General features: G+C 47.8%; 1 protein-coding gene across 1 annotated transcript in view; it reads right to left on the reverse strand.

Annotated features, from left to right (window-relative positions):
* IGDCC3 (immunoglobulin superfamily DCC subclass member 3) overlaps window positions 1-25,011 on the reverse strand; it is a 100,362-nt gene that overhangs the window by 33,751 nt on the left and 41,600 nt on the right. Inside the window, exons 3-5 of the mRNA XM_030281980.4 lie at window positions 9,530-9,674; window positions 6,682-6,812; window positions 2,061-2,198 (exon numbers count right to left, since the gene is read on the reverse strand). Of these exons, the coding sequence (XP_030137840.1) occupies window positions 2,061-2,198; window positions 6,682-6,812; window positions 9,530-9,674 (414 nt within the window). The remainder of the gene's footprint in view (window positions 1-2,060; window positions 2,199-6,681; window positions 6,813-9,529; window positions 9,675-25,011) is intronic.

Raw genomic sequence — 25,011 nt, forward strand, 5'->3', positions numbered from 1 at the left:
TGAAAACCGGCCAGGTTTTAGCAAAGCCAAAGCAAGAAGTGCAAATGGTGTTTATGGATTGCTTTCCCCTGTACCAGAAAGCTGTGAAAGTAAAATTGTTCTTTTGCTCCTTTTTGACAGAAGAAATGCTACAATGTCAAAACTGTGAGCAAAAGGGCTCAGAGAGAGTTTCCAAAAAGGCAACGTGCCCTGTGCAAAGCCCCAGCACAACAGCAATGCCACAGCTCTTACTTCTACACAGCAAAAAAGATGCTCACACAGAATTGACTTTTTTTTTTTGCTTAAATTAAGCCGTTCCTATTGTTAAATCACCTGCATCTCTCTAAGACTTCGTAGCTGTGGATTTTTTTTATTTCTGCAAATGGATTAAAAGTGATTTTTTTTCCTAAGTTGAGCAACTTCAAGAAGAAGACCTTCACATGGAAGAAGCCAGAGATGACAGATACTCTGAGGACCTCCCTGTCCAGCACAAACCCCTCTCCTTCCCCGTGATCACACAGACAAGGAGACGTGAAAGTGCTTCTGAAATGGCTACAAAGAGATGACAAACCCTCCAAGTCATCAGAGAGCCCGTGCGCCGCATCGCTGTCAGGATCACTGTCATCTTAAACAAGGCCTTGTGATGCTTTGGACAGGAAACATTCCTGCTGAAGGGAAGGGAAAATAACAAGATCTGTTTCCCATTCAGTAGCTCTGACTCTGCCACTGTGCTGCAAAGTAGCGTGGAGAGGGTATTTATTTTTGGTGGAAGGCAATGCTGAGCTCAGACCATCCAGACAAACATTACAGGGTGCTATTACATCTTCATTATTGCACTGCTCTGTAGAGACAAGTGTTTTGAAGAAGGTAATAAGCACTTATAATTAAAGCAATTATAAAGTAGTTTATTATAGTTGAGCACTAACATAGAGCTGTCTTGTGTCTAAGAGAACCAAACCAGTGATACAGAGTATCTGGGGAATTTTTAAAACAGCATCAATCTGATGGTTATAGCTCTGGAGGCAAAAATACCAGTTAGTGGCATACAAAGGCTGATTTTACAAGCCACTAGAGGCTGCAAGGAGGGAAAACATGGAAAAAAATGTGCAACTGATACTGGATACAAGTTCTCATTCCCCGGCAGGCAGCTCTGGAGCAGGAAGTCACCTTGCCCATGAGCTGACCCTGACCCTTGGAGAGCCATCGGGGTGGAGTCCCACACCCAGCACAGCACCATAGGACAGAATTATCCTGTTATTGCTTCACAGCCGCCGTGGGAGACACTGGGAGATGAGCATCCCAAAATGGATGTGACCTCGAGGACCACAAGGTCTCCAGAAATCCCAACTGAACCCAACCCCACTGTGCACACAGGCAGAGTTACAAGCTCTGGGAGATAAAACAAAATTCATCAGCTCTTCACTCAGCACAGGTTTCTGTAGGGCAATGGAAGTGTTGCTCTGAGCAAAACAGTTTCTAAGCTATCATCACAAACTTAGAACCTAAAATAAACCTTAGAGAAACACAACCCTTTGCTCTTCCTCACTTGCATGATGCCATCAGACACTGTCTCTGGTTTCCATGCTGATTTAAAAACATATCACGGACCTCAGCAGCAAGATTTGTTTTTTCAGGGCTTCAGACACACTTTAAACACTCTCTCCCCCTTAAAATTATTTTAAAACTCCCTGAACAGGCAGCAAATTTCTTTCAAGTCTGTTTTTATGTGAAAGATGTGTTTGTGTATGATTTTGCTTCTCTAGGCCAACAGTGGTGATGTTTTTGATGCAGCAGCAGAAGATGCTGTCACTTGAGAAAAGATAAAATTATCACCTTTCATGCAACATCTACAGGTTTAACCAGCCCACTTCTCTAACAGCTGAAAACAGAATGTTGGCAGAGAGAAAAAACAAAGTGTAGACATGAGGATAAAAAGCACTTCAAGCCTACAATTACCTTCTGTGGGAAGGGAGAGGGTGAATCAGTTGTTGTATAAAACAGTCAGTGGCACCTACCTATTTCCTATAGGATGGCTATGGAGAGGAGGAGGAGGAGGAAATCCCAGTGACCCCAGGGCTTACCGAGGCGGCTCCAGGAGACGATGGGCCGGGGGTTGCCGGTGGCGATGCACTCCAGCACTGCTGTCTGGTGCACGGTCAGCGTCAGGTTCTCCGGGCCCACAAGAATCATGGGGTCCTTGTACACAGTGGAGTGGGAGCCTGCAATGACAGCACCATCATCAGAATGCTTCTGATTCCCTCTTGTTTAAAGGGAACATCGAGGACTTTGGGCATCCCCTAAATACATCTCTTCTAAGTACATATCCTCTTTCATCAGGAGCTGTAGTGACAGGAGAAGGAGTAATGAGTTCAAACTGGAAGAGGAGAAATTTAGGTTAGCTATTTGGAAGACATTGTTCCCTGTTAGAGGGGTGAGGCCCTGGCACAGGTTGCCCAGAGAAGTTGTGAATTCCATCCCTGGAAATGGTCAAGGCCAGGCTGGACAGGACTCGGAGCAACCTGCTCTAGTGGAAGGTGTCCCTGTCCATGGCAGGGGGTGGAATGAGATGATCTTTAAGGGTCCTTCCAATCCAAACCATTCAATTTAGGATTTAAATTATGTGGCTGGTGTAACCCTCAATAAATCTGAGATGTACATGAAACAAAAGGAGCACAGTGTTTGTGTGACAGTCACACTGAACATGTTTTAAGTGTGCATTGATTATTCCTGGGGAAAACCCCTGAAGCAATGCTTCAGACACAAACAGCCCTGTTACCACCTAGATATCAGCAGCATAAAGAAGGAACTGCACTGTGAACTGCAAAGAGAAGATGTTTGTGGTATATAAGGAAAACACAACATGAAAGACAGTAGGAATGCAAATAAATGAGGGAGCTGCTTTATCTTTCAGCATTTCAAGCCACAAAGTAATCCATACACACCACAATGCCTGTCTCTGTGAGCATCCTCTCTTGCTGCTGGTGTCACTTGCTCCAAAAGACCTGTCCTGGGACAAGGTCTTGGATGTGATGGAGACAAGTGATGGGACAAGTGATGGAGGTAACAGTCTCTGACTCCTGCTGAGGAGCTTTCTGAGAGGAAACTACTCTGATGACTGCACCCCACTTTTTCCTACCATTTTCCTGCAGGATGAAGATGCATCCCATTGCATTGATACAACTGTGACATATTGGCTGCTCATGATACAATCCTTTATTATCCTTTACTATCCTTTATTAATCTTTTATTCCTATAGTAGCACCAAGTGGCAGCAACCAAGAATAAAACCCATCATGCAAGATGGATGTAAAGACCCATAATAGAACAAAATCCTGGCACAAGGACCCTGGTCACCAGACAGGCACAAGAAAGTCAAAAGAAAACACATTTCACTAGACAGAATGACAGCATGGGACAAAAACACCATCCTGTGTTATGTATACCACAGCTGAACCCACATGTCCTGAGTCCCTAAAAAGTGCCTTATCCCTGGGCCAAAAGCCCCTGCAGCCTTTGGTCTCATTTACTGGAAGCAGGAGAGGAGGAAACCCAAGAGATATTCTCAGTTCTCCATCAGTAAACAGGAACACTGAAAATTAGTCTTCTTCCCCGTCTCTGATGAGAGCTGGGTTATACTCCAGAAATGCTGAGTTCAAAGCAGTGTTTAAGGAATTCCATCAATCTTACAGCTGCTGGCAAAAAAAGTTCTGTACACCTGCAAAGAGAAATACTGGGCTGGTTATCTGCCCTGAACAGGAGTGGGGCACAGGGAGGGCTGGGGAGCACAGCCCTGGCTGGGCTTTGACATAGGGATCAAACCACAATGACTCCCGTACACAGACTTCCCAATGTTCGAAAGAAATCTATCTACAGGGGCTTTTCTCCAAGAAAAACAATTTCTTCCTGCACTTTTAAGTGCTACCCTTTCACAGCAGCTCAGGGGCTGGAATCAGGGCATAACAGGGGGATTCCACAGTGGTCCAAGGGCAAGCACAGATCAGAGCAGCTTGTTTGTTAATTGTTCCTACAGGGGCTAAGCCGGGACCGATAAAGCAGCTCAGAGCTGGTGTGTAAATGGGCAAAATCCAAGAAAAATCACCGTGTCAGTGTGACTTAAGAGTTGACTTTCTCACTAAATGCATTTCACTGCAAGCCATAAAATGCAGATTTTTTGATGAGAACCAGAATGCACAATAAATTCATATGACCGGCTGGTTAACCCCAAGAGATCTGAAAAACAATACCTTCCCCTCAGTACCTCAGAGTGCCTTTAAAACCCATGTAGATTTATTGTTCTGAATCACAATACTAAATGTTCACGCTTAGAATAATACGGTATTATCAGTGTATTATATAGCGATTTCAATATTTCAAAACAGAGAGAAATGAAATGAATTGTCCAAGGTCACCCAAGAATATCAGCAAATGGGAGCCAATCTCAAAGCAGAATTTATGAAACACACTACATTGACAATAAAATATTTAAATATCACATTCTTTGATTTCTACTCCGAGTCTTAGATATTCAGGGTTTTTTGTGTGGATTCAGCTCCCTGAGTTTGGGCAAATGGTGTCCAACTCTGGAGGTGGCATTTCCACCACTGCTCACCTTCTCCTGCAAAGGCCATGGAATGGCCCCATAGCTCTGCTGCTGAGTCCACCACCCACAGCAGTGACAGCTCCAGGGCCAGCAGGGACTGGGACACAGCAGTCACATGCCAGCAATGCACAAAAGGGAACAACCATGTCCCAACACCAAGGAGGAGGTTTCCTTCTTCAGTCAGACCAGCTCTTTGATGCAGGGTCAGGCAGGAAGGAGTGATAAAATGAGGGATTTTTGGCAGGCGAGTGCTGCTGGAGCTCAACAGGGTTCAGGCAGCGCAGGGATTTATTCTGAAAGGGGAAAAGGCTCTAATGATGCCCGTGGCCCCCAGGGACTCCGCCAGCAGCAGTCACAGTGAGGATGGGGAGGTCCCCAGCACTGCCAGCAGTGACAGCCACTCCAGCAGGGATAGGAGCGTCGCCTGCCAGATCTTGATCAAAAGGACAGCAACAGAGAGAGCCACAGCTCACACTGGAAAGGTGTCAGTGCAGAGAGGCAGGCAGCCCCCTCGGGAGCAGCTCCGCTGAGCAAGCACTTGAAAATAATCAATCAGCAGGACTGGAAGACATCTCTGTGCTGCTCACCGCCGGCAGCCCCGCCACCACCGCCAGGCAGAGGAGGGAGAGCGCTGCAAGGAGGCTGCTTCACTCCCCACGGGCAGCCTCCTCCTCCTCTCCTGCTGGGCTGTGGCAGTGCCCTGCAGAGCACAAGCTTCCAGAGCCCATTCTCACCCTCTCCCTCCTTCCTCCCAAGCCAGGGCTTGGATTGGGAACCTCAGGTAGGCAGACCTGCTGCTTCTCTGCTGGTGAAGCTATGGCTGAAGCTGCTGCGTGGCAGGGAAAAGTGGGAGCCCTCCTGCCATCATGAAGAGCAGAGAGACCATTCCCTTCACTGTGACACAAGAGGGAGGTGATACAAAAGATTTTCAAGAATTCTGCTTACCCCATCATGCCTAATGCCGTGTGCACAGCAGCACTCACGTTAGCTCAGTATTTACTGACACAACACCCACACCAGCAAAGCAATGCCCCATGTACCTCTGGGGCTCACCACAGCCTCTGCTGCCGTGCCAAAGCCCTGAGTTCACATGCTAACACATACCTGCTGTCCTGATCTAACAGATATTTGTGTGTCCTTAGCAAATACCACAGAGCATAAACCTTTTCCATGGAGGTTTAACCCAGTGCAATGAGTTTTCCGTGGAAATGTCCAGTTACAGCAGTGCAGGCACTGAAGCATGATCCAAACCCTTCAACAAACACACACAGTGCCCATATACATCAACCAACTGCTTTAAGGAGAAGAAAAAAATCACAAATGTTTCATGGACAGAAAACCTGGAAAATATCCCTCTGCAATGAGGGATGGTCAGATGAGAACAACTAGAGCTTTCTGCCCTGCAAGAAATAATAACTCTGGCCACTAAACTGACAGAAAGAACTTCAAAACATTGATAATTTACTGCTCTTTATTCCCTCTGTGTGGCTACTGTTTGCATAGATCAAGCAAACAGATAAGTAACAGGCACCCAAAGCTCCCAGGTCTTTCAGAACCAGTTAACCTGCTTTCTTTCCCCTACACAGCAACACTTTTCCCTCAGCTTCACCCCATTTCACATGTGTTACCGTCAGCAGAGGCTAATATGACACTTGGTACAGGTGTTAAGTCTCTGCTCCAGAACCACTGGCCAGGCAGTTTTTGGAGGGTGATGGGAAGCTGTGAGATGTATGCTGGAAAGCCTCCAGCTCCTGGGTACCAGCAATTACGTGTATATGAGGGACAGGAGCATCACAGCTCAGGGGAAAGACCTTCGGCTGCATGTAAGAACTCAGAAACACCCACTCAACCATCCCTGGGGGGACTTCCCTTGCCTGTTATCTCCAAAGGTGCAATCTCCATTTCCAAAGGTAATCTGGGATGTCCCACACTGGAGGGGATCTTAACAACTAACAATGCAGAACAAGGAAGATGTTATGGCTGGACAGAGGAATGCCTCTCAGTGTGTTAGCCTGAAGCTCTCTTAAACTGTCCTGGTCCAGAACAGCAGTGGAAGAAGACAGGAAGGCAGCCAGGAGCAGTGCAGTGTAGCTGGCACTAACCTGACACGGTGAGTCGGGCCTCCCGGCTGAACTTCACGTTAGCAATGTTGGTGGCAACGCAGTGAAATATCCCACTGTCTTCTGCCCTCAGCCCCGTTATCTGGAGAACCCCCTTGGGAAGCAGTGTGTACCTGTGGGAAGAGAAAATAGAATCAAAAGCTTGCAAAGCAGACACAATGTGACAGCAGGCTGCACACCCATCCAGGTGAGGCAAACTGGTTCCCTGCATCCCAGTGCAGAGGCGCCAATACCACCAAGATGTCAACACCCCTTTAGGCAGCCCACACCTGCTTCTGCATCAGTTCTTACTTTTTTTGGGATACTTGAGCCTCTGGTCTTCTTTTACAGGGACTGGGGGCGGGGGGGGGGGGGGGAGGGTGGTAAAAGAAAGTAATTTATCTCCTGATGCATCCTTGAGAAATGGTGATTTTTGTTGGAAGGCTACAAAAAAGATGCTTCCTATTTAACCTGTGGAAAAGCTCGGGCAGTGCATTTGCATGTGAAGACAGCTGACATTAGAGTATGGTGATGTGGGAATTACCACTCATCAGCTGAAGCACAGTGACCATGGACAGGAATTAGGAACCTGTACTCCATGCTCCTCCCCACTTCAGGTGCAGGACTCAAATCCATATGACCTTAAAACCTCAGATGCATGAAAAGGTATGTTTAAAATAAATATTGAGTGGGCAAATGTAAACATCAATAAATATTTTATATCTTTAAAACACAGGGACATTTAAATCATGCGTGCATACACACATATATGTACACATACATTACAGGTTGCTTGGCAACCACTTGTTTAAATTGGCTGATAGTAAGTCATTACAGTGTGATGAGTTAATAATCCATTTCCGTCCGGAAGATGAAGAATATCTTTCTCCATATCAGCATATGGTTAAGTGCCTATAACCTGCTCCCTGCGCTGGTTCCAAACGTGCGGCTCTGTGTCGGTGGCAGCATGACAGCAATCAGTTCTACATGGCCCGAAGTTGATTGCAATCTCTCTGGGACTTTAAAATGCCCATTGTTTTGGATGAATTATACTACAAGAAGCCTTCATTTTTGTTAACAATCTGCCCACAGCATTAGAAGATTCAATTCCAAAGCTATTATTCTGCCTTCAAAGCCTCCCAGTGCAAGACTCGGCATACAAATTTATATACTTTATTCGCAGAAATGCACCAAGCATGATTAATGCAGAAATCCAATTCAGTTAGAGAAGCAACTCTCATCACCCAGGCTCTGGTGTCAGAGATTAATCTACTGAGCTGACAATAAAAAACTTCCCCAATAATTTTATTCCTACAAAAAGCCAAATATCTTCAAAATCATGACACGAATGTAGGGAAACAGTTCCTAGGCTACATCCTCCAGGGCTTGGGCAAACTCCCTTCACCAGAAGAGAAGCAGCAGGAGCAAGCACAGTTTGGATCTTTCTGGTTTGGAGAAAAGTCTTGGCTTCTTAGCCCTGGGGTTCCTCAGCCCTGGAGAAAAGAAGTCCTGGTCCCATTTAAATCCCTGCCACATTTCTGACCACAACTGTGTCCCTGGGCCAAATTGCAAAGGATCAATAATGCATGCAGGACTTCAGGGGAACTTCACTTGTCCTGCAACATCTCGCTGGGCTGCCACAAGGCATCAAGCACAGTTCTCCACCCCTTACTTCTGCTGATGCCACCTCGTATCAGTGGCTCTGCTGTACCACATCCCCAGTTCAGCACCTGTATGAGTAAGAAGCCTTCAGAGGAGATCAAGTTCAACAAATCAACCCTGCGCTGGTCTAAAAAAAACTCAGCTGAAAAATGCAAGGAAAAACAAAACCTGACAGTTGCAGTTTTCCACAGCAGATTTAGGCCTCTTGGGTCCTTCTACTGTAAGTTCACTGCCACTCTGAGAAGGTCAGGCATTGTTCCAGCCCTCATGTTTTCTCCTGCCTCCAAAGAGCCCAAACCACATTCTGCTGCAGAACTGACATTTTTAAGAATAGGGGCTTTCAGGAAAATATTTACACCTTCCTGGTTTCGCCTGTTCCCAAGGCAGGGATGTCAATCCGTGCTGGAGGTGTGCTGTGAGCGATTGTCTCCCAGCGCCGGCTGTGCGGCTCCCGAGCCACAGCTGGGGCTGCCGGCGGTGGGCACGCGTTTCCTGCCACCTGTCCCGCGCCGCGCCGGGATCAAACCCTGATGGGGAACGTTTCCGACGCCGAGGGAGCGGCCTGTCAAACACAGGAAGCGGCGACGTGCTGCTCCAGGTCTAGGCTGGGAAGGGAGGCAGCTGGAGTTTCTCTTTAGGAGATTGTTTAGGAAATGGCAGCTCAGGGTGCTGTGGGAAGCTCTCTGCAGAGCCCCCCAGTTGCCACACATGAGGGAGTCCACCTGGGAATAGCAGCCACAGTGTAATTCAGCACTTGCAAGAGTCCAGGACCCATATGCAAGATCCTAAGTCATAGATCTGTCTCAGAATAACAGAAGAGTTACACAAAATGGAGCCATGCCAAAGCTGCCCAGCTCTTTGAGGCTTGCTGGGCAGGTTTCAATGCTGGAAAATAAACCTCGAGCAGGGTTGGTCAGAGATGGTCAGTGCAAGCCCTTCAAAATCAGCTAACAGTTTTATCTACCTCTCCTGGGAAATGCCAGTACTCCTACAAGATATTTGGCCAAAAGGAGAACCAAACCAGAAAAGCCACAACACACTAAACAAGAGTCTTCCATGGTAGAAACACTGCCAAGACCCTTAGTCCAGGTTAGTTGTGTCCAAGTACAACCGTGGAAGCAACAGAAAGTCTGGCCATCTTTTCCCACCTGGAGAAATGCCAGCAGCACATGGCTTAGACATGCCTTACCTTTCGTTGTCTGTGTTGACTGGCATGCTGTTCTTATGCCACAGGATGACTGGCTCAGGCAAGCCATGGATCTGGCACTGGAATCTCGCTACACCTCCTTCCTCCACCACTGCATTCTGAGGGTGGATGTGGAAGTCAGACATTGCTGGAAGATAAAAAGAGAGACAAAATTATTCACATGTTAAGAAAGATCCAACAACTGGAAGATGCCAGCAACTTCACATGACCTAGAAACACACTTATTTCCCACAGAATGCAAATGGGACTGTAATGTAATGTCAGAGCAGAAGGCCAGCTTGCAGCCTAACCTTCTGTATGGAAAAACAAGACTAGTGGGAAGTTCTTGGTATCCCACCTGCCTCTGCACATTGAACTGATTGGCTCAACCAGAAGAGCAGACTTTGCTCCAAGACCCTCATGGTCCTCAGCAAGGTCTGCCAGGGCAGCAAGGAACACAGACTGCACTGGCACTTATCAGAGGTCATTCCCAATAGCTTGAGCAGTCTTTGGGTCCTAGTCCACATCTAAAGTGTCTTACCTGTTGTAAATATCCCTCTGATATGTACAGCTTGACTCCTATTTAAATATCTTGAGCAGAAGAATGCCAAAATACCCTAGTGAAACATACAGCCCTTGATTTTCACTTGTTTGCATGTCCTCCTGCTCATTGCATACTCTGCCTTACAGCACCACAGTAGGAACAGCCACAAGCCCAGGCTGGGGAGCAAAAGGATTCAGCCAAAAGAAAAAAAAAAAGCAGCTGCCAAGAGCTCAGCAAAACGAGGCTTTTGGGGCTGGGGCCACCCAACAGCAAATGATAAGCCCCAGCACGCCCACGCAGGGTGAATACAGACCAGCCCATTCCAGCAAGCCACAGCTGTAACCACTGTGTGGAAACACTCTGGCATGCTGTTAGAGCTACATAAATAATACTGTAATCATTACTATTAATTAATTGGAAGGTGCTGCCTGTTGACTCTGCAATAAACATATTCAAAGCTAATAAACATCCCAGTGGTTATTGAGCTCATGATTCATTTAAAGTGCTGCATCCACAGGAAGGTCTCTCGCATTACCATACAAAACAAACTCCAGGAGAACCTCCTGCTCTGCCACCCCAGCCCGATGATGCCCCTCTCCCCAGCAAGAAAACCTATTCCCCTTATACAAGCATCAAGTACAATGACTGTGGGTCTGCTAAGGAACAAGCTGCCTGTGTGTCAGGGCAGCTTAATCATTCATCTGCAAACTGCAGTTGGGCTCAGGCAGATGGGAGATGGCCATTAGCAATCATACATTAAATATGTGTTGCATTAACCTGCGCTGCTCCCGCAACCACCGCTCTCAACCCGCTGATGGCAGATTTGTTAAGCTGATGGAGTAACACGGAGCAAAGCCCCAGCCCTGCACAGTTGCAGGGTTGGGAAGGTTTTGTAGGTATGAGGGTGGGATGGGCAGCCAGCCCCACATCGGGAGCCAGACCAGGGAGTGGCTGCACAATGTTCCAGCCAGATGGCGACACACCAGCACAAGGTGAAAGATCACAGAAAATTGTATTTCTCTTTCCCAAGATAAAAGCCAATGCAATTATCCTCTCCGGTATAGGATTATAGGATGGAGCCCGATGGTGCAATGGCAATTTACCCAATTCATATAGATTTAGCCTTGAAATGAGACTGATCGTGGCCCAGAGCATTCAGACATGGAAAGGAACTCAAGGCTGCTAGGAGATCTCTCATCACCAGGTGATGCCGCTTCCAAGGTGGCAAGGGATGCTTCAAAAGATGCCTGCAGCAGGAGAGCTCAAGGGAGCCTGGAGAACATTTTGAGGCTGGAGACCCAGAGCAGGGTCAGCATTTTTGCAGAGCCCAAGCTTATAGATCCTCACCAAGAAATGAATCCAAGAATTACTGAGAATGACACAAAAGCTCTCTAAGAAAATTTTTCAAAAAGCAGGGATTCAGATGCCTGTAGGAAAATTCCTTTCAAATGTACAGGTGTTCAGCACTGAGGTTTTCTGGAGGCTGACAGGGTTGATAAAAGAGGGAGGTGTGAATGAAAACAGCCCCAACACAGACTTCACTCTGCTGGCTACAGAATTCATCGCCATTCCTTTATTTCAATAATATCACCTCTTATAGGTAAAACTGCAGCAATAACCTCTATTCTTAAAGACACCAGTATTAATATTTATCATGAATAAAACATGGCAAGTTATAAATAATTCAGTTATGAGGATGTTAAGTAAAATATTACTCTTCAACGACACTATAATGTGGCTTTGAAGCACAGTTTTATGTTAAATGCCTAGGAAACACTGTGACCCTTGCCAAGACCAGCTGGTTTGCAGAAGATGCATTAAAAATGCATGCAATGAGCTACAAAATGCTATTTTTAAAACAGTTTTATGAGTTTATTTACAGTTGCAGAGACAAAAGACTTTTGGAGCATCTCCTGTAAAACAGCAACAAAACTTCAATGTGAGTGATTACGGGTTTCCAGCCTGGGAATAAATTGCCGTGGAGAAGGAGAGGAGAGGGATAGGAGTTCAACTGCTTCACACAGCATTGCCTGGAGGAGCTAATTCTCTGCTGACCCATGTGAGGTTTTATATGTGTCCCAACTGGCTGTAAGAAACTCATGCAGCAGAGTGTTTGCTCCTGTTTGTCACTTGTCTTCCTGCAGCAAGCAGCAGGACCCTGTTACCAGCCAGGCACTTTTGTTCCAGCCGCCAAGGAGAAGAGCTGCACGTCAGCCCGGGTGGGGTTGGCCAGCAGCCAGGGAGCTGCAGCTCATTTCTATGCTAATGGCCATAATAATTTTAAAAATAAATACATGCAATCACAATATTCACCCACGAGCTCCTAAGAGGGGGGGCACTCACTAATCCATCTGCCAGCGGTCTCTGCCATCCAGCAATGCAGCATCCATGTGCCAATGGAGGGACTGGTGCTGCCCCAGGCCTTTTTTACCATCATCAGAGGGGTGAGTGCCACCGTTAAACTTCCCTTTGCCATCTCCTTGTGTCATCAAGCCATAAAAATAACATAAATCAAATGCACACTCATTGCTCCACATTAATGCTCCAAGCTGTGATGTCTCAGCGCTTCTGCTATCATCCCACCTGGATTTTCGCTGTGGTACACAGCAACTGCCATAGGGCACAGAAAGACAAAATTAGGGCTTACAGCAGACAGGGAATGGTCCTAGCAGCCCTTTGATGCTGCAGGCATGGAGGAGCCTGCCAAAGGCTAAATTCAGATTGAAAGTTGACTGTCTACAGGCACACAAACACATGAAGCAGAGGAGTTACTCTTCTTCTCTCCTTCTGCTGTATTATATAACTAAGGACCTCAACTTGGGTGATGCTGGCTCACAGGCGAGGCTCTTCCATAAAGAAACTCCCATGCCTGGGATTGCCCACCACTTAACCCCCACTGGGATGCAGTCCCTGAAGGTATGTCCTATGGACACAGGTGAGCAGCAACTCTCATCCTCATCCATATTCATAGAGGATTCATTCTGGGGTCTCCTCTAATCAAATCATAAGCACTTTCCCCATCCCAACAGGCCCAGTGAAAAGGCCAATGGAATAAAAATGAAAATAGCTATCGAGTGAAATTTTCTCTACTCCATAAAAAACTAAATTGAAACCATTAGTGGCCAATCCTTTTTTTGCTCAGTGCAGCATTAGTGCTAAGCCAGAGATTGACCTAGATTTGATATAGAAAAAGAAAACATTAACTTGGTATGCCAAAGCAAATCCCAGGCCTTTAGAGTCATTAAAACACAAACATTGTGCAGGCATAAGGCAAGGAGGAAGACTTGAAAGGTTCAGTGCCAAACATGATGTTAGGAGAGCATTTGGGAAGGCCAGCTAGTTCTGCAATCAAACTCCCTCTTGATTTTAAATTACTTACGGGGAAACAGAGATCCAGGCTGGCTCTGACACAAGATGCTGGGGAGAAGTGAGCACCCACACCACCACAGATGCCACACAGTCCACAAATAGCAGCACACAGGTGAAGATCCGTTCTCCACATTTCTGCCACCAACCTGTTAAATTCAGACCTTTTCCAATGGAGGCACATGGTTTAAATGCCTCTCAGTTAACACAGTATAAGGAACAAGAGCTTTACAGGGATGTGCCTCCAGTACTGGAGTACTGGGCTTCCAGATGCTCCTACCAAGGAGGGCAGTTTTCATTACCTCTGCTACAACTGAGGAAATTGAAATCTGGGAGGTAAATTATTTGCCCAGAGCAGAGTACAAGCCATGGGCAAGCTGACACCTTCCAAGATTGGCTCCATTCCAACAACCCTGAGCTGCTGATTTTTATACTGAATTTCTCTACTTACTAATAAAATTGAATTCCTCCTCAGGTCAGCAGAAGCCAGGGTTGTTTTTAAAACACTACAAACACCATGCCAATTAATGCCAAACTTGAACCACTCTCAAATCAGGCTGACAGCTCCAGCAGAACCAACAATCAATATCTGTGAGACTCACGGAGCACCCAACTCCTTTTCCTGAAAGCCACCAGTGCCAAGGCAAGCAGAGGGATTAAATTTTCAATTCCCTCTTGGCTTGAGACCTTCACCACTAAGTCAGCAACCTGCCAGGGAACATTCTCAAAGAAGTCAGCAGGTGAAGGCTCTGCAGACTCAGGTCTTATTTGTCCCCTCCTCACTCTGGAAATAGAAAATTTGCCAGTGAGAAGGAGCCAGCACAAAAAATGGGAGGTGTGTGGACACCACAAATACCATCCTCTCCTCTCTTCCCCCTGCCTTCAAACAGCAACGCCTGCCCAAGCCTTTAAGAAAAAGACACTGAATCCTCTCCCTATACTTTTTTTATAAAGATGCATTTTTATAAAGCTAAAAAACAAGCCCATGGCAGGCCAGCTCGGTGGCTACTGCAGCTGCAGAGCAGCCTGTGCGCCTGCAAGCCGGCCCTGCGTGTCTAATGACGCTATTGTGCGAGGTTGTTGCTGAACTGCCATCAGCCCAATTTTGAATGCAAGTTCCTTTGTGCATAGTGAAGCGTGAACAACAGCGCCGCCCATTTATCTATTTAATTCTCCAGGAGTAGCAGGAGCGGGGCCCTTCGCTCACATCTAAAGGGAAGAAAAATCGCCTTTCTCTCAGCTTTGGAAAGGGAGGGAAATATTAAAGAGCAGCAGTGCCTCTCCCAGCACAGAGGAAAATCCTCTCTGTCCCTGTCCGCTAATCATAGCAGGGAAAATCCCAAATCTCTATTGTCCATGCTGAGCCTCAGATCTCAAAAGAATATGGGCTGCAAGACTCAGGAGAGTTTGAAGCAAGGAAGACATTTTAGAGGAATGTAGTTCATTTAAAAGGAACCTGGTGAGATAAAAGAGGGAGGATGACCCACCTTGGTCTGTGCAGAGGTACAGGGAAATGGTCAGTCCTGAACACTTTTTATTTGGAATATTTGCAAACAAGTGCTTATTCCTCTTTGGCTTCGGCGGTTGGTTTCTTCCCCTGGAGCTACCAGGATGGCTCAGAGCATGAATGGAGGACGGTGCAGGCTCTGTTCTCCCTGCATTTTACATCCTCGTGTCTCTTGTTTTCACCCGCAATCAAAGCTGACTGGAAGAATTTAAAATAGGCTGAGGAGACAGCACATCATACAGACCTCTCTAGCTGAGGAACAAAGTCTCCACCTGGCCTGTTTTCTTCTCCTGGCCCAAGCTCCTGGGACAGGGATGTAAAGAGAGACAACAGAGATAATGCCTCACAGTGGGACACAGCAGCTGCCCATGGGAGAGAACATGCAACAGGTATTTTACAAGAAGAATAGGGGGGAAATCTACTACCTCATGACTCAAGTCAACCAGGAGGCGAATTTTTGTCTGGTCTGTGACTGTGGCTTCTCAACTTTTTGCATAACACATTAAATGATTGTGAGCCAAATCCAGCTCAGGTCACCTCCCCGCTGCATCGCAATGAACAGCCCTGATGGGCGCTACTGACCCATGACTTATTGTTGGGTTTGCTGCTTTCAGAAGCAGAAAAAAGCACAGAGCCCTGTAGGGGCTGCTTCCGTGCAGGGATGATAAATATCCTGTGAAAGTAATGAACACATCTTCACTGCATGCAGAGCAGGGGTCAGAGGGAACATCCTCAGGAGCCCCTGGTTGCTCTACCCGCCCTGCACGAGTGAAGGAACCAAGCTGTGGGAGAATGATGGGTTCTTCCTGAAAAGGTCCCTGTAGGGTGGCACCTGGAAACCCTTTGAATGCCTGCACTGCAGCTCCACTCCTCTTCCTGAGCTTGACTGAATGTGCTGCTCATTGCCAGCACACCCAGTCTCTCCTGCACAATCACGGGTGTCTCCAAACCCATATTCCAGTCCCAGAGAACTTTGTATATTCACGGTATTTATTATAGCTCACTTATTGGAAAATTAACCATACCACCATCAGTTGTTGATGTAGGGGTAGTCTCGTGTGAGTGGGAAAGATTTTTGACTCGATAAATGCATCCTCTGCACCATGCATGGAAATGAACAGGGGCCCTATGGCCCAAGGACTGTTTTATACTGCAGTATCTCACCATTTCTATAAAACTCACAAAATGCTGCACCTCTAGAGAGAGACTGTCCCCACACTGTTCCAGTACAGCATGTGAGGGAGCATGCCCAACATTCAACAGCCCACCACCCATTTGTCTTAACTTAGGGGAGCAGAGAGCACCATGGAGCTGCCAGAGGAAACCCTTGAGAGCATCTGGCATTTGCCACGCTCTCCCTTGTGCAGCAGCACTGCCCAAATGCTGCTTCCTGAGACCCAAGACCCACTATAATGTGGCTGCAGCCAGAAATCATCCCAGCCTGGAAGCACGAGCAGGGAGTCCCTGTGCATTGGCACAAACACCCTCTCTGAGGTGCAGTGAGCAACCAGGGCTGTCTGAGCACGCTCACACCTTTCCTATAAAGTCATTGTTTATTTTAGGGACAGGCATTAAGTGCCACCCGTGGTCACAAATAAAACCCAACATCATCCCTCCCTTGAGTATCAATAGCACACTCTACGCATGAGGCAATGCTGCGCCTTATAAACCACTTTGAAAGATGCATCTTGGCAATCTCATTTCATATTTCTCACTTCCCTCCATGCTCAGAGCACATGGCAGCATCCCATCATGTTACCTGCTATGCCAAGCAGCCCAGCAGACAGCCCAGGGTAGTTATTCATCTTCCAGCACCCTCTTGTTTTGCAGGGGTATCAACTAATAGACAGCCCCTTTAGCGCTCTCAAATTGCTTTCAGGGAGAGAAGAAGTTGCTGGTGGTGAGGGAGGCATTGCTGGGAGAGACCTTTATCAGGGAGCTCTATTGCAGTAATTTTTCAAGATGAAATTGCTCTCCGGCTCATGACAGCATTTAGTGTATCCTGAGGCGACCATTTGTGAAGCCAAACCTGTGGTCCTGCTGCCCTGCTGCTGGAGGGAAGGGGGAGTATTAAATGTCATAAACAACTCTTAATTTGCCTGGGCGGACTGCACATGGGGCTGATGATCCTGCAGTGCAGGAAGGGGTTATCTGTCAACTGCACAGGGCTCCAGCACCAAGGGTGGTGTTGGCCAGGCAACACTGACTGCTGTGACACCTGCCCAGAGGTACAACACACCACAAAGGGCTCCTTTATTTTTGTGGGGTGACTTCTTAAGAAACCCCAGCATCACATGAGGCTCCTCCACCCTAAAGCAGGGCTCCCCTCCAGCATCACAGAAGATATCCCCTCCTGTTGCATTCACAGCAATGGCTTCTTCAGGACTTTCCTCCGAAGCACACATTAGCTCTTTGCAAAATAGCAATGATTTATCCCACTCAAGTGCCCCTGCAGACCCCTGAAGTAATGAGAAAATGAAAGGCAAGCTGTCCACAAGCCTATGGGAAAGGTTGGCTCGGCAAGGGCAGAGCAAAGCGTGCAGCATGCTGCCAGCAGGCAGGTCTCTCATGCCAAATTCCCATCCAGAGCTCCTCGTGTTTTTCCTACTCTGACACAAACAATTAAGACAAATTACATAGTTACCATTTTGATTTGTTGCACAATACTGATGTTTTCCATCCCGCTCCCAAATATTGATGGAGATAGTAAAAGAGGAAGCTCCCACACAGCTGGTTTTGGCCCTGGACCACGTTGTTTGCAGCCAACTCCTTCCAATATCAAGCGCGGACGGACGAGCAATCCTGCTTTTCATCAGCTCGGAGAGGCAGCGAGCCAAGAAAGCACGAGGTGTTATCCTCAGCAGCCCTCACAACACCTCTGAGTAGAAACATCCCAGTTCAGACCTCCCTGAGCAAAGTCAGCAGCTTCCCTGCTTTTTTGTGCTCACAGACAAGTGCACACTTTGTTTTGGCATCTCCAGAGGCACTGGTGGAATCCGCAAAGGTGAAGGCAAGGAAGCTTTTCATCACAGCTGCCCACGGAAATGCCATCAGCCTCGCTTTCAGACAGGGAGCTGTCCTGATTTACAGGCTAATGAATTTTAAATGAGATGCATTTTTTAATTTTTTGTTGTCAGCCCCCATTTTTCTGCCAGCAATCATTCCAGTAATAGCTTTAAATTTTCAGCATCTGTTTTTACCAGCTCTCTTGTAATTAGTTTACTAATGTATTTCACTGCGCCTTTGTTATTTTCAGAGAATTACTTCATTCCCAGCTATCAGAGATAGTGCACTTCAGTCTATAAGGAGTTTGGCCTTTGTTCCCCCGTGGTTATTCACATGGGGGAAGATGGCTCAGTGAATGACAAGCCTTTCTATCACTACACATTCTCCATTTAATGTCTTTATACTGGCTCATTAATTACCACAGAAAACTCCTTTCCAAATGGAACCTGTGATTTATAGAAGACTTGGGCAAGGTGCCATTTTTATCGGGTCGACAGCAAACAGCAGCAGTGCTGGCAATTCACTCTTCATTTTCCTCCTGCTGCAGCAGGGTCAGCCCTGCTGAGGTGGGAGCTTTGCAAGGGAGCTCAGTGAGGGCTCAGTGCTGCTGAGCCACAGGCATCATGCTTGGCTGGGATGGGATGGCCAAGCCCATGGCAAATTGAGATACAGCCCGTTCTGCCTGCTGTACAGATTGAGATATTCCCTTGGGCAGCAGCTGGGGAGTGCCTGGAAGAGGTGAAACTGCCTCTAAGATGATCTCTTTCCCAAATCTGGTGGTCCAAGGGGTGTCAGTGCATACAGCAAAGCATCTCGTAGGTCTTGGCCAAAACCCAAGCACAGCATGGAGACTCTGGCTTTCATGGTGGAGTGGGCAGCCAGAGGTGATGGGCTCTGTGGCACCCAGAGGCACCTCTCTGCTGTGTCCCATCACACAGCAGGCCTAAGTGCAAGCTTGATCCCTCAGACTCCAAAGCATTACAGACTTGCAAACCTTCCAGCACATGGGGTCCAGGCAGGGGGAAGAGCTGCCCAAAGACACAAGGCAAAGGCTCCCTGTGGACCCAAGGCAACCAGAGCAGGGGGGAAAGGCGGCTGTGGAAGTACCCCAAACAACGGTCTCTCTGTCCGACGGAAATTAACTTTAAATCCTTCAGAACAGTATGTCTTTCACCACGTCCATACTCTGCTGAGCATGATAAACTGTTCCCCTCCTTTATTAAGGAATGAAACAGAAGTGGAAATGGTGCACACGACAACTAAAGAAGTTATTTAAATAGAAAAATAATCACAAAAGGCTGGATTCCCACAGAGGAACTGCCTTACATCACAGCAAGGGAAATACTCAGCATCCCCTGTGCACAGGGAGGGGAGAGACCACAGGATCAGAACACTGAGCCAGAGCAAGTGGGGCACAGGGTTAGCATTGCAAAGAACTGCTCTAAAGCTCCTTTCTGTTTGTTTTAACTCTGAATTTCACTCAAACACAGGTGATTTTTCTAAATGCTGAAAGCTGCTCTGCTCCCATCTCTTGGTGTTGAGCACAGATATTGTGCTTCGATGTTGCCCAGTGCAGATTGAAAGGGATAATGTCAAAGCTGTAGAAAGGACTGACTCTTGTGATCCTGAGAAAATCCAGGTTCCTCCCAGGTCTGCTTTTCCTCCTAGCAGCAGCTAAGCCGTTAGCTGTCATCTCATCCCTGTGGCTGAGTTACTATATAAATTCCTGTTCGCTCCTTGGCAATAGCAACAGCTTCCTATTCTGCTGGCAGCAATCCAGGGGAAATTCAAGCTGAATTACAGCCATTCTTCAGAAAATAGGCCAAATCCACGAAAGCAGGACACATGACCGCAGACGTAGAGCTCGTCCTTTTTTCTATTTATTTCGCGGCGAGAAACCCCGTTGGCTGAAAATAGCTTATCTCTGGAAGTCCCCCTTTCCGTTCACGGCTGCCGCTCCTGGCTGCCAGCCAAACCATTACCACCTCAAAGAGAAAGTTCATAGCTCCAGCGTATCAGCCCCACGGTACAGGACGTGCGGTTTGATGTTTTCACTGATTTCTCTCTGGGAGCTCAGAGGAGATGGGGATTTTATTTCTGTGCACGAGCCAGTGAGTGTTAACTCCTTTCCTGCGCCTCCGCTGGGATGGGTGCACCTGGGGCTGTACCCCGGCATTGCCTGTCAGAGTAGACACAGTAGTGTGTATACATGTGCACCTATGTGGACATATGATAGGAATAAATTGTTCCCTGTGAGGGTGGGGAGGCCCTGGCACAGGCTGCCCAGAGAAGCTGTGGATGTCCCATCCCTGGAAGTGTTCAAGGCCAGCTTGGACAAGGCTTGAAGCAATCTGATCTGGTGGAAGGTGTTCCTGAGCATGGTAAGAGGTTGGAAGTAGATGATTTTTAATGTCCCTTCCAATGCAACCCAGTCTAGGGTTTAATGATTTTATGATACAGTATGGGGGTGGCAACAGGTCGGACTCTGTGGGCAAGGCTCCCTCCAGACACCCACTCCCACGACAAGGTGGCAGCTTCCATTTCATGCCAGGTCAATGTGAAGAAGCCGCTCTAACAAAGCACCTCTGCCACCACAGTGAACCTTTTCTCCTCCCTGTGCACCCCATAGCATCCTAAATATGACTGGGAGACACATCACCATCCTGGCAGACAAATACAAGTAAGGATACAAGAGAATGGTTAAAGATAAGGATGTGGAAGATGGTGACACAGAGGAAGGAAGTGATAGCAGAGTTAGAAACCAGCAATCTCACCATCTTTATCTTCCTCGCTATCATCACTGAACCCAAGGAGCAGTGATGCATTCCAGAAAACACAATTCTCCAGGGAAGACTGGCTTCTTGTTGATAAGAAACAGGGAGGTTTATCACCTAAACCCACTGTGACACCTCACCCTGGGCCCAGTTTATCAAATTAAACTCATTACCTTTGAGGACTCATTGAAAAGAGGTGGCAGGAGAAAAGTCATGGGTCAAGGAGGCAGCAGTGCCATCACCCTGCAGTGCTGCTCCTGGATCAGCGTGTCCTTTCAGCACGTGCCGAGCAGCGGTGGCCGGTGGGACAACACTGCCTGGGAAATCACCAGCACTGAACCATCCCAGAGCAGCACATCAAGGAAGCAAAGTGGCAGAAAAAGGGGACACACTGATTTCCTGCCAGGCTCTCTGGTTTACTGCACCTACACTACGCAGGGCTTTGCTTGCCAGGTGAGATTCCTGATAGAAGATGGTTTACAAGAGCAGGTTTCAATGCAGTAGAAAAACAACCTGGCTGTGCCCATGGGAGAGCCACAACTGTGATCTGCCGTCACCCAACCTCTGTACTGTGTCACAGGCACATACAGAACTTTGCATATGCATCTCTTACTGCCACAGAGAAATAACCAAGTTCTTTATGTGAGGAATTTTTAAAATGAGCAGTCAAGCAAAACTAAATTTCTGCTTTGAGCACTTTGCTAAGGCATTCAGATATATACTTCACATGCTTCTAATTTTTTTTTGCTTTTTTATCCTTGATTAAACAAACACAGGTCACCTCAGGTGGTGCCTCTCCTGTTTTTGCAAAGACCTTTTGTACTGTTTATGGGCACAGGATATGACAAGAAGCCCTGGGCAACAGGAGGAGAGGGCAGTGAGGCTCAGGAAGCCTTTGAAGAGCATTTCCATGGGATGCTCCAGGATTAGATAATTATCAGCTTGAAGGGCTACAAGGAGGGGCTTTATCAATTTGTTGGGAAAAGAAGAGGTTGGAAGAGCCTGTGTAAAAGAGCCTACTGCAAAATTTGAAAATATTTCACCCAAACATTTCTGCTTCTTCCTATGTTTGTGCACCCTGAAACTCACTTGGGCAAGTTGGGGGGCGAAGGCAGCCAGACCCCCTGAGCAGTGGTTCCCTGACTAGGAGTCACAGATTCTCCTGTGACTACCAGCACCTAAGCCCTCTGCAAGTGCACCAAGTCCCTGTACCCTCCACTGATCTCCACTCATCCTACCAAACAACCCCTGGCAATGAAATTCAGTGCCACGGACAAAAGACAAGAGGAGGTGCTGAAAAAGAAACCCAGCACACAGTGCCAAGCCTAGAGAAGAGCTCAACACTGACATTGCAGCTCCTGCCAAAGGAGGAAGAGTTAGAAGACATACTGGATACTCAGGCAGCCACATAACTCAAATTTAAATACCAGCATTTCCTTTCAAAGACTGTCAGTGATGGGACAGCCAGACGGTCCTGCAACTGCCTGGGACTCCTCTGTCTCCATCCCTGCTCATGCACTTGCTGTTCTCATTTGCTTCCCAGACTCATTCCCCATGCAGGTGCCAAGGTTAACATCATTTAGCCACCTAAGCTCTCTGTCAGCATGAAATTTCATTTTAATTAAAGCTTAAGTCTGGGATGCCCACATAAATGTGGAAAGCTGCGTGGGCTGGAGTGATGATAAATGCCAAGCAGCAGCACTGCAAAAGTGATGTGGGTTTTAGGGAGCAGGCAGAGGTCAAACACTGCACCTGAAAGGAGGGATTGCAGAGGGGCATTTTTAGTGAGTTTGAGCTCTGAACTTGAGCTTTGCCCCTGTGTTTGCAGCACACTGGGGAAATCAGAGCCAAAGCCCTGTAAGCCTGACCTTCAGGGGGCCCTTGCAGGGATGCTCAGTGTGTCCTGTACCAAACCTGAAGAATCAGTCCTCTCCCTCCTGAAATGTGCATCTTCATCAGGAGAAAACACTTGCAGCCCAAAACAGACGCCCCTCCAGTATTAACAAAAGAGATGAAAACTCTGTAACAAACAGGTGATTGTAGCATAGACTGTTAAGAGACCTGAAAAACTGCTGGAACACCTGAAATATTCAGGCAGGCAATTAAATCTATCTTAACAAAACCTCGTGGCATATAATGGCCCCCCAAGAGACCCACTGTAATACCCTAATAAGTTGTTTATGTGACCCAAATGTCCAAGAGGATGTTCTATGAGCGTGCGCATGCACATGGGACTGTGCACCCCGCATGCATATTCAGGAAGAGAATAAAAAACAGGAGAAGCAAAGTCCTTAAGATACTTGCATGGTGCAAGGCAGGAGCATCCGCATGCCGCATGGAAAACACTGTCAGCAACTTCACAGCCCTCGCCTCCACAAAGCAAATAAATAAATAAAGAGAGCTGCAGGAATTAGCTGTGAGGGTGACAGCACTGAAGGAAAATGAAAGCAGAAAGGGGGGTAAGAAAAAAACCCATCCAGCCCGGCTTGCTTTTGTGTTCTCGCACAATGGGGCACGTCAGCTCCGGAGCCTCCGCAAGCCATCACCCGCCATCTGGCAGCGGGCTGGGCCGCTAATGGGAGGCCCGGAGCCCCAGCTGACTCCAGAGCCACAGGGGAAATCAAGCTGATGATCTCCCCACATTAAGCCATCTAAATTAATGCAGATGCGTGGCCCGATCGCGAGAAATTCGGCTGGTGAGCAGCGAGGGGAGCGGGGCGCGGCAGCCGCAGCGAGCCCCGGCCCCGGGAGCGCAGCGCTGCCCGCACCGCTGCGAGCCACCCCCGCTCGTCCGCAGGAGAAATTGCTGGCGAGGCTTGCTGGAAGCGCTGCCTTTTCCATCCCGTCCTGGCAGCTCGGCTGCGAGAGGCACAGCCCCGGCCAGATGAGAATTCTCTAGCCCAGATTAACTCAGACCGTGCTCTCCGAACCAGCCTCATTAACTAATGTCCCTGTAATGCCCTAACGGAGCAGACTGGCTGGGAAATTACCGTGCTCGGGGTCCAGGCGAAGCAGGGGATGGAGGGTCGATGTGAGCCCCAGGAGCAGCCCCGATGGTTTTGGCAGGGTGAAGCACAGAGGACGCACGTCCCAGAGGAACATTTGCAGCCATGAATGTCTGAATTCCCTAAGCACTATGGCACTGCACAAGGGTGCAGAGCCTGGCAATGAATCACAAGGGAAAAGTCAGTGCTGGTGCAGCAGAGGACTGGCTGAGCACCTTGTCAAGGATGTGAGTTCAGCTCCAGCCTCTCCCCTTGCTAGCTGTTGCGTGAGGATCAAGAGAACAAACCACAGGGGGTTAAAGATGCACAGTGCTCTCAAGGCAGGGAAATGTGTGCTGGAGAGGGCATCTTCAGCCCAGGGGGACACACAGTCCCTCCTTTTCCCCTGTACCTAACACAACTGTGCCTCTGAATTCTCCAGGTGCTACCCTAGGGACATCTGGATGCTGATCCGTATCTGATGCAGCTCAGAACTCTCTGAAGAGACTGAGCTCTCGCTGGAGCAATGCACACAACCTTCAGGAAGGAATTTTGTTTCTGCCCTCCATCACTGGCTTCATGGAACTGATGGGAACCCAGTTCCTGTAAACAGCAGTGCCACTTATCATCAGTGCCAAAAAACCACCACATACCTCCGCAGAGTGAGCTCAAGCAGCAGAGGCCTCCTGGGAATTGCTGCGACAAACCTCAGACCATGTAAAACCCAAACTTTTAACAACCGAGGCACATTTCAGCCTCCCCAGGTCCAGCTGCTGTTGCACAGCCCAGGGAAGCTCTGGGGGTGGCAGTGATGCCTTGCAACAAGCAGGTATTTGGGGATCCATCACTGTCACTGACAGCTGAGATCCTGCTTACAGCACCAAGGGTAAGCCCAGACCCTTTCTAATGACTTTGGATTCATAACCTATTCCCCACAGATGGAAAATTTTATTCCCAAATGCACTGAGACCCACATGACAGCAGCTTGAGTGATTATAGTCTCTGCTATCATTTGCAGGGAGGCAGAAAAACCCCCCATTTTACCTAAAGGGGAGGGTGGTAGCATATGGTAAGCGTGGGTTACACTCAGCCCCAGGAGCAAAGCTGCAGCCCTTACACAGCTCACACTGCCTCTGAAGCGTGTTCCAGGTCAGTAATATCCCACCAGAAGAGAGGCAGAATTTTTGCTGGGGTAGGAGAAGGGGAGAAAACCTCCTCATGCAAAATTTGCTTCCAAATTCAAGCTAGTTGAAATAATCTGTTGGTAAACACAAAGCACCATTGGGGTAACAGCTGAGTGGAGG

This window comes from Taeniopygia guttata, chromosome 10 (assembly GCF_048771995.1).
Source record: "Taeniopygia guttata chromosome 10, bTaeGut7.mat, whole genome shotgun sequence".
In the NCBI taxonomy this organism is placed as follows: domain Eukaryota; kingdom Metazoa; phylum Chordata; class Aves; order Passeriformes; family Estrildidae; genus Taeniopygia; species Taeniopygia guttata.